The sequence below is a fragment of the Tachyglossus aculeatus genome, chromosome 23 (genome assembly GCF_015852505.1).
Source record: "Tachyglossus aculeatus isolate mTacAcu1 chromosome 23, mTacAcu1.pri, whole genome shotgun sequence".
NCBI lineage: Eukaryota > Metazoa > Chordata > Mammalia > Monotremata > Tachyglossidae > Tachyglossus > Tachyglossus aculeatus.
This window is the reverse complement of record NC_052088.1, coordinates 37,627,135-37,639,609: the sequence shown is the minus strand read 5'-3', so window position 1 is coordinate 37,639,609 and position 12,475 is coordinate 37,627,135. Positions and strand designations below refer to the sequence as shown.

General features: G+C 49.9%; 1 protein-coding gene across 1 annotated transcript in view; it reads left to right on the top strand.

Moving 5' to 3' along the window:
- Positions 1-12,475, top strand: part of PIK3R1 (phosphoinositide-3-kinase regulatory subunit 1) — a 72,900-nt gene that overhangs the window by 41,612 nt on the left and 18,813 nt on the right. Inside the window, 3 exon segments of the mRNA XM_038765620.1 lie at positions 355-483; positions 1,058-1,259; positions 1,337-1,416. Coding sequence (XP_038621548.1) covers positions 355-483; positions 1,058-1,259; positions 1,337-1,416 — 411 coding nt within the window.

The window sequence follows — 12,475 nt, the reverse complement described above, 5'->3', positions numbered from 1 at the left end:
TTTAACCCCCATTTTACAGATGAGGAAACTGAGGCTCAGAGAAATATCTTCTTCAGAGTCATCCGGCAGGAAATTGCCAGAGCTGGGATTAGAACCCAGGTCCTCTGACTGGGGTCTTTCCACCAGGACATGCTGCTTCCTCGCTGCTGTGTGCCATGCAACATATTAAGCGCTTGGGAGAGGCCAGTAGAGTTAGCAGGCACAATCACTGTGTCTGGGTTAGCAGGGGGGTTCCAAGGGGAGGGGCTCGGGATAATGATGATGATGATGATGATAATAATAATAATAATGGCATTTATTAAGCGCTTACTATGTGCAAAGCACTGTTCTATCCCACTCGTGTCCCTTCCCCAGGGGGAAGTGCGGACCTGGAATCGGCCGACTTGCCGGTCCTGTCGGAGGCGGTCAGATGGTTCCTGCTGGAGCTGCCGGGCCCCGTGATCCCCGTGGATGTGCAGAGCGAGCTCCTCTCTGGACCCCAAGGTTTGTCCCGGGGCCTCTGGTCAGCCTCTCCCGCCTGGCTCCCATGGTGACTCCGGTCAGCCTCTCCCCTCCCCACCGCGACGCCCCGTCAGCCTCCTTCAACCCCGCCCCCCAGTAATGCCGTCAGACCCATCCCCACCGAGACACCCAGTCTCCCCGCCCCCCGCTGACCCATCCCCACGGCCACCCCTGCTCGGCTTCCCCAAACCCGTCCCCACACAACACCCGGTCAGCCTTCCCAGGCCAGCGGAGGCAGGATGGCTAGTTGCGAACCCCCTTTGGGCCAGCGGGGCCGGGGGAGGGTGTCAGCCGGCCCGAGGAGCCGGAGGCCGGTCGAGTCAGGGGGGAAAGCCGCTAGCAGGAAGCCACGGGGTCACGTGGGCCCCTCTGCCTCCGAGGACAGGATGCTGCGGTCGGTAACTTCAGAGGGAGAACGGCGGTGGATCCTCTCCGAGTGGCCAATCACCAAACGGCTGGGGTGGCGAGCGGAGCCCGCGGCCGCCCCGCCTGCAGCCGCTCGGGCCGGGGCAGGGTCTCCGCCGACGGGCCAACTGGTCCCTCTTCCCTCTGGCAGAGCCGCGGAGCGCGCAGGAGGATGCCTGGCGGCTACGGGCCCTTCTGAGGCCGCCCGCGGTCCCCGACCAGCATCGCCTCACCCTCCAGTTCCTGCTCGCGCACTTCTGCCGCCTCTGCCGCGCCTCCGCCAAGAACCTCCTGACCGCCCGGGCGCTGGCCGACATCTTCAGCCCCCTGCTCTTCCGGGGGCCGCCGACCAGGTGCGGGGACCGTGGGAGCAGGGGGTGGGCGGCATCCAGGCCCCGGGCGCCGCTGACGGCTCTCTCTGTCCCTACAGCGCCGATAATGAGGAACGCCTCACGCAAACCCTGGAGGCTCTGATCGCCGGCGAGTGCAGCGACCGGCAGTCGGCACCGGGTAGGGTGGTCACTCCTCCGCCCCACCCCGGGGCAGGGCGCCGGGCCGAGCGGGTTACGGTCGGGAGCAAGCTGCCCTTCTGGAACACGGAGGCCAGCAGGACGCAGAAGAGGGCGAGGGATGCAAGGGTAGAGAAGCAGCGTGGCCTAATGGCTAACGCCAAGGACCTGGAATTCAGAAGGACCTGGGTTCTAATCCCAGCTCCACCACTTGTCTGCCGTATGGCCTTGAGCAAGTCACTTCAATCAATCAATCAATCAATCGTATTTATTGAGCGCTTACTATGTGCAGAGCACTGTACCTCATCTGTCAAATGGGAGTTAAGGCTCTGAGCCCCACGTGGGACAACCTGATCACCTTGTAGCCTCCCCAGCGCTTAGAACAGTGCTCTGCACATAATAAGCGCTTAATAAATGCCATTATATATATAAATATATATATATATATATATATATATATATCCCATATATATCCCATATATCTCCCCATATGGATATGGATTGATGATGATGATGATGATATATCCCCATATATATATATATATATATATATATATATATATATATATATATATATATATATATATAATATATATAATATATATATATATATATCCCATGTCCCACATATATATATGTGTGTGTGTATATATATATATCTATATATATATATTTATATATATATATTTATATATATATTTATATATTTATATATATATATATATGTGGGACATGGACTGTGCCCAACCTGCTTGGTTTGTATCTACCCCAGTGCTTAGTACACTGCCTGGCACTTAGTAAGCACTTAAAAACCATAAAAAAAAATGCGAGGAACTGCTGAACCCAGGGCCAGCATGCCTGTAGGGCAGGTGTGGTTGGGTTGTCCCCGGAGCCCCTGGCTCACTGGGGGTCCTTGGGGAGACCCAGTGGCTCTGGTCGTGGATGGGAAGCCGAGTGGCCACCGAGGCCAGCGGAGTCGCTCTGGCTTTAGACCAGTTTGGGGTGGGCTGGGGGACGGACACGTTTTTCTCTGCTTTCACCCGTGGCCAGAACGAGCCGCAGCATACCGGCTTCTGGAGAGATGGTGGGAGCGGCGACTCTCCTCTCACACCCAGCCTTATTAGCCCAGCAGCAGCACGGGTGGTCTCCCGACAGTGTGCAGGACGCTCTCTTGAGTCCTTACGGAGTTGGTGGACACGATCCCTACTCACAAGGAGCTGACAGTCTGTTGTGTGCAGAGCACTGGGGAAAGGACAGTAGAGTTAGTAGACAAAGTCTACAAATACAAGGAGCTGGCAGTCTATTGTGTGCAGAGCACTGAGCTGACTGCTCGGGAGAGGCCAATCCAACAGAGTTGGTAGACATTCGGTGCCCTCGAGGAACTTAGAGCGTAATACTAATAATTATGGCATTTATTAAGCGCTTACTATGTGCAAAGCTATTCTAAGTGCTGGGGAGGTTACAGGGTGTCAGGTTGTCCCACGGGGGGCTCACAGTCTTCATCCCCATTTTCCAGTTGAGGTAACTGAGGCCCAGAGAAGTGAAGTGACTTGCCCAAAGTCACCCAGCTGGCAGTTGGCGGAGCTGGGATGATGGGGAAAGCGGGCCCGAAAAGAAAGTGAAATCGGGTGGATCGGGGCCCCTCTCAGCCGCCGCAGGGAAAGGACCTGTGACACATCTCCGCCCCTGTCACGGTCGCGTGGGGACGGGTCTCCCTTCCCCCTGAAAATCACCGGGTAATAATAATGGCATTTATTAAGTGCTTACTACGTGCAAAGCACTGTTCTAAGCGCTGGGGAGGTTACAAGGTGATCAGGTTGTCCCTCATGGGGCTCACAGTCTTAATCCCCATTTTACAGATGAGGTAACTGAGGCACAGAGAAGTGAAGTGACTTGCCCAAAGTCACCCAGCTGACAGTTGGCGGAGCCGGGATTTGAACCCACCACCTCTGACTCCAAAGCCCGGGCTCTTTCCTACTGAGCCATGCTGCTTCGCATGGGGACGATGGGTGGGAAGGGTTGAATGGTGGGGCCAGTGGCTGGGTGGAGGAGCCTCAGTCTGGGGAGTGGGAGACCCCCTCCCTCCCCGCGCTGAGAGGTCTCTGACAGTGCCAGTGGCCGGACCCACGTCTCTCTTGCTCTCTGATCCTTGCCTGCCGTGTACTGGAAGGCAGCACCCTTCAAAGGCCACACACAGTGTTGTGTGCACAGTAAGCGCTCAATAAATACTACTGAATGAATGGTGGAGCGGGGTGGGGCCGAGGCAGATTCTTCAGCATCCTGAACCCGAGGTAGCTTCCTGCTGTCTCCTTCCCCTCCCCACAGCACTTATATATATTTGTACAGATATATTACTCTATTTTACATGTACATATTTACTATTCCATTTATTTTGTTAATGATGCACATCTAGCTTTAATTCTATTTGTTCTGACGATTTTGACACCCGTCTACATGTTTTGTTCTGTTGCGTGGCTCAGTGGAAAGAGCCCGGGCTTTGGAGTCAGAGGTCATGGGTTCAAATTCCGGCCCCGCCAATTGTCAGCTGTGTGACTTTGGGCAAGTCACTTCAATTCTCTTTGTCTCAGTTACCTCATCTGTAAAATGGGGTTGAAGACTGTGAGCCCCCCGTGAGACAACCTGATCACCTTGTAACCTCCCCGGCACTTAGAACAGTGCTTTGCACATAGTAAGCGCTTAATAAACGCCATCATTATTATTATTATTATTATTGTGTCTCCCCCTTCTAGACTGTGAGCCCGTTGTTGGGTAGGGACCGTCTCTGTATGTTGCCGACTTGTACTTCCCAAGCGCTTAGTAAAGTGCTCTGCACACCTTGAGAGGAATAGAGGGTGCAAAGTGGGATGGAGTGGAAGAAGAATGTTTAAGTAGTTTAAGAATGTTTAAGCAGCGTGGCTCAGTGGAAAGTGGGATGGAGTGGAAGAAGAATGTTTAAGTAGTTTAAGAATGTTTAAGCAGCGTGGCTCAGTGGAAAGAGCCCGGGCTTTGGAGTCAGAGGTCATGGGTTCCAAATCCCGGCTCCGCCAATTGTCCGCTGGGTGACTTTGGGCAAGTCACTTCACTTCTCTGGGCCTCAGTTACCTCATCTGTAAAATGGGGATGAAGACTGTGAGCCCCCCCATGGGACAACCTGATCACCTTGTAACTTCCCCAGCGCTTAGAACAGTGCTTTGCACATAGTAAGCGCTTAATAAATGCCATCATCATTATTATTATTATTGTGTCTCCCCCTTCTAGACTGTGAGCCCGTTGTTGGGTAGGGACCGTCTCTATATGTTGCCGACTTGTACTTCCCAAGCGCTTAGTACAGTGCTCTGCACACAGTAAGCGCTCAATAAATATGATTGAATGAATGATTCACATGAATGAATGTGGGAGTCATTGTCCGGCCTGAGCGAGCGAGCTTGTGGCCACCCTGTGGGCCTCCTCTGGGGCAGATGGTACTACAGTCTCCTGTCTACGCGTGCATGCCACCTGCATAATAGTAATAATAATAATAATGGCTTTTATTAAGCGCTTACTATGTGCAAAGCACTGTTCTAAGCGCTGGATGGGGAGGGGGCCCAGCTGTGGTTCTAGAGCTGCCGCTCAGCTGATGGTAGTGGGTAGGGAAGGTGCGTGCTCAAACGGCTGTAGGTTCTGTGCTCCACAAGCAGTGTGGTCTAGTGGGTAGAGCAGGGGCCTAGGACTCAGAAGGACCTGGGTTCTAATCCTGGCTCTGCCACATGTCTGTTGTGTGACCTTGGGTGAGTCACTTCACTTTTCTGGGCCTGAGTTCCCTCATCTGTAAAATGGGGATTAAGAGTGTGAGCCCCATGTGGGACAGGGATTGGGTCCAACCTGATTAGCTTGTATCATAATAATAATGATGGTATTTATTATTATTATTATGGCATTTATTAAGCGCTTACTATGTGCAAAGCACTGTTCTAAGCGCTGGGGAGGTTACAAGGTGATTGGGTTGTCCCACGTGGTGCACACAGTTTAAATCCCCATTTTCCAGATGAGGTAACCGAGGCAAAGAGAAGTGAAGTGATTACTGTTGGTCAAGCTCTGTTCTAAGCGCTGGGGTGGATACATCTAATCAGGTTGGACACAGTCCCTGTCCCACATGGGGCTCACACTCTTAATCCACATTTTACAGATGAGGGAACTGAGGTACAGAGAAGTAAAGTTATTTGCCCAAGGCTTTAATTCTATTTGTTCTGACGACTTGACACCTGTCCACATGTTTTGTTAATGATAATAATAATGATGGTATTTGTTAAGCGCTTACTATGTGCAAAGCACTGTTCTAAGTGCTGGGGAGGTTACAAGGTGACCAGGTTGTCCCATGTGGGGCGCACAGCCTTAATCCCCATTTTACAGATGAAGTAACTGAGGCACAGAGAAGTTAAGTGACTTGCCCAAAGTCACACAGCTGACAGTCAGTAGAGCCAGGATTTGAACCCATGACCTCTAACTCCAAAGCCCGGGCTGTTTCCACTGAGCTACGCTGCTTCTCTGGTGAGATACAGTTAGTAGGTTGGCATTAATAATAATCATAATAATAATTGTAGTATTTTTTAAGTGCTTACAATCAATCAATCAATCGTATTTATTGAGCACTTACTGTGTGCAGAGCACTGTACTAAGCGCTTGGGGAGTACAAAAGTTGGCAACATATAGAGACAGTCCCTACCCAACAGTGGGCTCACAGTCTGAAAGGGGGAGACAGAGAACAAAACCAAACATACTAACAAAATAAAATAAATAGAATAGATATGTACAAGTAAAATAAATAGAGTAATAAATATGTACAAATATATATACATATATACAGGTATATATATATATATACAATGTGTCAAGCACCGTACTAAGTTCTGGGGTGGATACAAGCAAACTTCATTAGAAGAGCAAAGTGTGCGGGCTGGATTGTAGTAAATCAACAAGGGAAGGTAGGAGGGGGTAAGGTAATTGAGTGCTTTAAAGGCCATGTTGAGGAGTTTCTGTTTGAGGCTCTTGAAGAATGGAGAGATGTAGACTGAATTTATTTTTTAGAAAAATGATCCCGGCAGCCAAGTGCGGTATGAACTGGATTGTGGGGGACAGGAGGCAGGGAGGTCAGCAAGGAGGCTGACGCAGTAGTCGAGGTGAGAGACGACAGGTGCTTGGATCAGGGTGGTAGCAGTTTGGATGGAGAGGAAAGGGTGGATTTTATTGATCCTGTGGAGGTAGGACCAGCCATGTTCATTCTTCTGGGGTAGCGAAGGAGACGAGTCAGGGATATTGCCAAGGGTGGAGGCTCGTGAGGCGGGGAGGATGGTGGGGCCGAAAGCAGTGGTGAGGCAGTTGGGGGAGGGTGGAGTGGGGGGAGAGGAGTTCTCCTTCTTCCCCCCCAGCCCCCTCGGCCACCAGCCCTGTGCTCTGACCACCAGACAACACCACATCATTCATTCATTCATTCATTCAATCGTATTTATTGAGCGCTTACTGTGTGAAGAGCACTTTACTAAGCGCTTGGGAAGTCCAAGTTGGCAACATATAGAGACGGTACCTACCCAACAGGGGGCTCACAGTCTAGAAGGGGGAGACAGACAACAAAACAAAACATATTAACAAAATAAAACAAATAGAATAAATATGTACAAGTAAAATAGAGTAATAAATACGTACAAACATATTCATTCATTCAGTCAGTCATATTTATTGAGCGCTTACTGTGTGCAGAGCACTGTACTAGGCGCTTGGGAAGTACAGGTTGGCAACGTATAGAGACGGTCCCTACCCAACAGTGGGCTCACAGTCTAGCAGGGGGAGACAGAGAACAAAACAAAACATATCAACAGAATAAAATAGAATAAATATGTACAAGTAAAATAAATAAATGGAGTAATAAATACGTGCAAACATTCATTCATTCAATCGTATTTATTGAGCGCTTACTGTGTGCAAAGCACTGTACTAAGCACTTGGGAAGTACAAGTTGGCAACATCTAGAGACGGTCCCTACCCAACAGTGGGCTCACAGTTTAGAAGGGGGAGACAGAGAACAAAACAAAACATATTAACAGAATAAAATAAATAGAATAAATATGTACAAGTAAAATAAATAAATGGAGTAATAAATACGTACAAACATTCATTCATTCAATCGTATTTATTGAGCGCTTACTGTGTGCAAAGCACTGTACTAAGCACTTGGGAAGTCCAAGTTGGCAACATCTAGAGACGGTCCCTACCCAACAGTGGGCTCACAGTCTAGAAGGGGGAGACAGAGAACAAAACAAAACATATTAACATCACTCTCTGAAATCATGTTTGCATTGGGGGTTTTGCCGACGCAGTTCCCCAGGGCTCACCATCTAAGAGGGAGGGCGAATCGGGATCCGATCCCCATTGTACAGATGAGGAAACTGAGGCCCAGAGAAGGGTGATCATCATCGTCGTCATCCCCATTGCATTTGATAAGCGATTCCTACGTTCATCCATTCAGTCGTATTGATTTAGCACGTACTGTGTGCAGAGCCACGGAGCCACGATACAATAATAAACAGGCACGTTCCCTGCACACAACAAGCTTACAGTCTAGAGCGGGAGACAGACATTCTACAGTCTAGAGGAGGAGACAGTGGAAAGAGCCCGGGCTTTGGAGCCAGAGGTCATGGGTTCAAATCCCGGCTCCACCAATTGTCAGCTGTATGACTTCGGGCAAGTCACTTCACTTCCCTGGGCCTCAGTGACCTCATCTGTAAAATGGGGATTAAGACTGTGAGCCCCCCTGGGACAACCTGATCGCCTTGTAACCTCCCCAGCTCTTAGAACAGTGCTTTGCACATAGTAAGCGCTTAATAAATGCCATCGTTAATAGAGAAGCAGTGTGGCTTAGTGGAAAGAGCACAGACTTGGGAGTCAGAGGTCGTGGGTTCTAATCCCGGTTCTGGGTGACTTTGGGCAAGTCACTTAACTTCTCTGTGCCTCAGTTACCTCATCTGGAAAATGGGGACTAAGACTGTGAGCCCCACGTGGGGCAACCTGATTACCTTGTATCTACCCCAGTGCTTAGAACAGTGCTTGGCACGTAGTAAGCACTTAACAAATACAGTCATTATTATTATTATAAACTACGGATATGGACATAAGTGCTGCAGGACTGGGCCCAGAGACGGGGGGCGGGAGTGCGAGTGAATGAAGGGAGCAAGTCAGAGTGACGCAGAAGGGAGAAGGAGAAGAGGAAATGAGGGCTTAGTCAGGGAAGACCTCTTGGAGGAGATGTGACCTCAGTAAGGCTTTGAAGCAAGAGAGAGTAATTGTCTGTCAGATACAAGGAGGGGAGGGGGTCCCAGGCCAGAGATGGGATGTGGGCGAGAGGTCAGCAGCGAGACAGATGAGCACTGTACTGAGCAGCAGGGTTACTGCAAGATAATCAGGTCGGACACAGTCTGGGGCTCCCAGGCTAAGGGGGGAGGGAGAACGGGTAACGAATCCTCGTTTCACAGATGAGAAAACTAGAAGTGAAGAGACTTTTCCAAAGTCTCCCAGCAGACAAGTGGTGGAGCCGGGACTAGAATTTAGGTTCCCCCCCGACTCCCAAAGTCCTTGCTTTCTCCCTGAGGTCTCTTGGCCTCCCTTCCCACTCCCACCATGGGCCTTGAGGATTCTCACCCCTTGAGTTATTGGCCAGGCTTGGAGCCGGGCCATTGGCATCTCCGGTTCCGTTCATGCTTGGGGGGGATGGGGGGACCTGGTCAGCGTTACAGAGTTTCTACTCTCCCTTCCCCCCTACCACTTCAGTCAGTCAGTCAGTCGTATTTATTAAACACTTTCTGTGTGCGGAGCACTTTACTAAGCTCTTGGGAGAGTACAGTAGAACACTGTAACGAATGTAGTCCCTGCCCAAAGCGATCTTACAGTCTAGAGGAGGAGACGGACGTTAATATAAATAAATAAATGACAGATATGGACACAATGGGGCTGAGAGGGAGGATGAATGGGGGGGCAAGTCAGGGTGACGCAGAAGGGAAAAGGAGAGCTTGGTCAGGGAAGTCCTCTTGGAGGAGATGGGCCTTCTAGACTGTGAGCCCACTGTTGGGTAGGGACCGTCTCTATATGTTGCCAAGCGCTTAGTACAGTGCTCTGCACACAGTAAGCGCTCAGTAAATACGATTGATTGATTCAGTAAGGCTTTGAAGAGAGGGGAGAGTACTTGTCTGTCGGATTTGAGGAGGGAGGGCTTTCCGGACCAGAGGCAGGACGTGGTCTGTGTGCTCAGCACTGCGCGCTCGGCACTGCGCTCCGCACTGCGCTCTGCACTGCATCCGGTAGCTCGATGAGGAACGGGCTATTTTTAGTCCCTATACCATAGGTTTGGGGGCCACCGATCGCTTTCTCTTCCCTTCCCCTCCCTCGCCCCCCACCCAGTCCCTGGCTCAGCAAATATTTGAACCTGGGGTTGGTGGTGACTGAAGGTTTTAATTATGGAACTAAGATGTTTATCGGCCAGAGACGTGCCCTTGGCAGGCAGTAGCGCTGGAACTCAGCTTGCTCTTCGGGGCTGGGTAGGGCCCCCGGGGGGAGAGGGGCACGGGGTGGCACTGCCGCCTCTCTGAGCCCTCAGGCCCCTTCCCAGGGGGGATGAGGAAGAGGAAGTGGTGCCAGGGCCCTGGATTCATCATCATCGTCATCAATCGTATTTATTGAGCGCTTACTATGTGCAGAGCACTGTACTGAGCGCTTGGGAAGTACAAATTGGCAACATATAGAGACAGTCCCTACCCAACAGTGGGCTCACCTACCCAAGGACTCTGCCCACCTTCCTCCTCTCCCCCGGAGCCTGGGGTGGCCCTGGGTGGGAGCACCAGACATGAGAAGCAGCGTGCTGTAATGGATAGAGCCCAGGCCTCGGAGTTAGAAGGTCATGAGTTCTAATCCCAGCTCCGCCGCTAGCCTGCCGTGTGACCTTGGACAGGTCACTCCTCTTGGAGAAGCAGCGGGGCTCGGTGGAAAGAGCACGGGCTTGGGAGTCAGAGGTCATGGGTTCAAATGCCGGCACCGCCACTTGTCAGCCGTGTGACTTTGGGCAAGTCACTTCACTTCTCTGTGCCTCAGTTACCTCATCTGTAAACTGGGGGTGAAGACTGTGAGCCCCATGTGGGACAACCTGATCACCTTGTATCCTCCCTGCGCTTAGAACAGTGCTTTGCATATAGTAAGCGCTTAACAAATGCCATCGTTATTATTCTCTGTGCCTCAGTTACCTCATCTGTAAAATGGGGATGAAGACTGTGAGCCCCATGTGGGACAACCTGATCACCTTGTATCCTCTTTGCTCTTAGAACAGAGCTTTGCATATAGTAAGCGCTTAACAAATGCCATCATTATTATTCTCTGTACCTCAGTTACCTCATCTGTAAAATGGGGATGAAGACTGTGAGCCCCATGTGGGACAACCTGATCACCTTGTATCCTCCCAGCTCTTAGAACAGTGCTTTGCATATATAGTAAGCGCTTAACAAATGCCATCATTATTATTCTCTGTGCCTCAGTTACCTCATCTGTAAAATGGGGATGAAGACTGTGAGCCCCATGTGGGTCAACCTGATCACCTTGTATCCCCCCAGCGCTTAGAACAGTGCTTTGCATATAGTAAGTGTTTTACAAATGCCATCATTATTATTCTCTGTGCCTCAGTTATCTCATCTGTAAAATGGGGATTAAGGCTGTGAGCCACATGTGGGACACGAACTGTGTCCAACCTGATTAGCTACCCCAGCACTTAGTACAGTGTTTGGCACAAAATAAAGGCTTAATAAATGCCATTAAAAAAAGCTTACAGTCATCAGTGGTATTTATTGAGCAATTCATACGTGCAGAGCACTGTACTAAGTGCTTGGAAGAGGACAATGGTACAGAGTTGGTTGACACATCCCCTGCCCACAAGTTTGCACTCTAAAGACTGACTGACTAATGGAAAGTGCCGAAAGAAAAATGAGGGTGTTTCCTGACCCCCTGAACTTCAGCCTACAAACTGCTAATCTGTCAAAAGTGGAAACTTGAAATTCACTTGAAAATGAAAGGACCTTCCCTTAAATGGTGCATTTTTGAGAAGCTGTAGACTGTGCACGTATATATTAAAATAGACATATGTGCATACGTGCTGAGGATAGTAGTTGAACAAGTAGACTTGTGGTGCTGTTTCTGTCCTTAACCTACATTAATGTCTGTCTTCCCCCCGTTTTTTATGGTATTTGTTTAGCGCTTACTACGTGGCAGGCACTGTGAGGTAGATCTAAGCTAATCAGAGTGGGCACAGACCCAGTCCCACATAATAATGATGGTATTTGTTAAGCGCTTATTATGTGCAAAGCACTGTTCTAAGCGCTGAAGTTCTAAGTTCCTAAAGCCCCACATGGGGCTCCCAGTCTTAATCCCCATTTACAGATGAGGTAACTGAGGCACAGAGAAGTGAAGTGGCTTGCCCAAGATCAAACAGCAGATAAGAGAGAAGCGGTGTAGCTCAGTGGAAAGAGCCCGGCTTTGGATTCGGGTCACGGGTTCAAATCACGGCTCCGCCAACTGTCAGCTGTGTGACTTTGGGCAAGTCACTTAACTTCTCTGGGCCTCAGTTCCCTCATCTGTAAAAAGGGGATTAAGACTGTGAGCCCCCCCGTGGGACAAGCTGATCACCTTGTAACCTCCCCAGCGCTTAGAACAGTGCTTTGCACATAGTAAGTGCTTAATAAATGCCATCATTATTATTATTAAGTGGCAGACCAGGGATTAGAACCCAGGTCCTTCTGGATCTAAGGCTTGTTCTCCATCCGCCAGGCACGCTGCTTTCTCTATACTGTAAGGGTCTTATGAGCAGAACAAATCTTTTGACTGTTGTACTGGACTTTCCCAAGCATTCAGTACAGTACTCCGCCCACAGTAAGCACTCAACAAATACCGTTGATTGGCAGATTGATATTCAAAGGGGTGGAAGTGATTATATTTAAAAGGACAAGTTAATTTTGGCTCATAATCGCTGTCAGTAGGTGCACCTTTCGTGCTTCGGT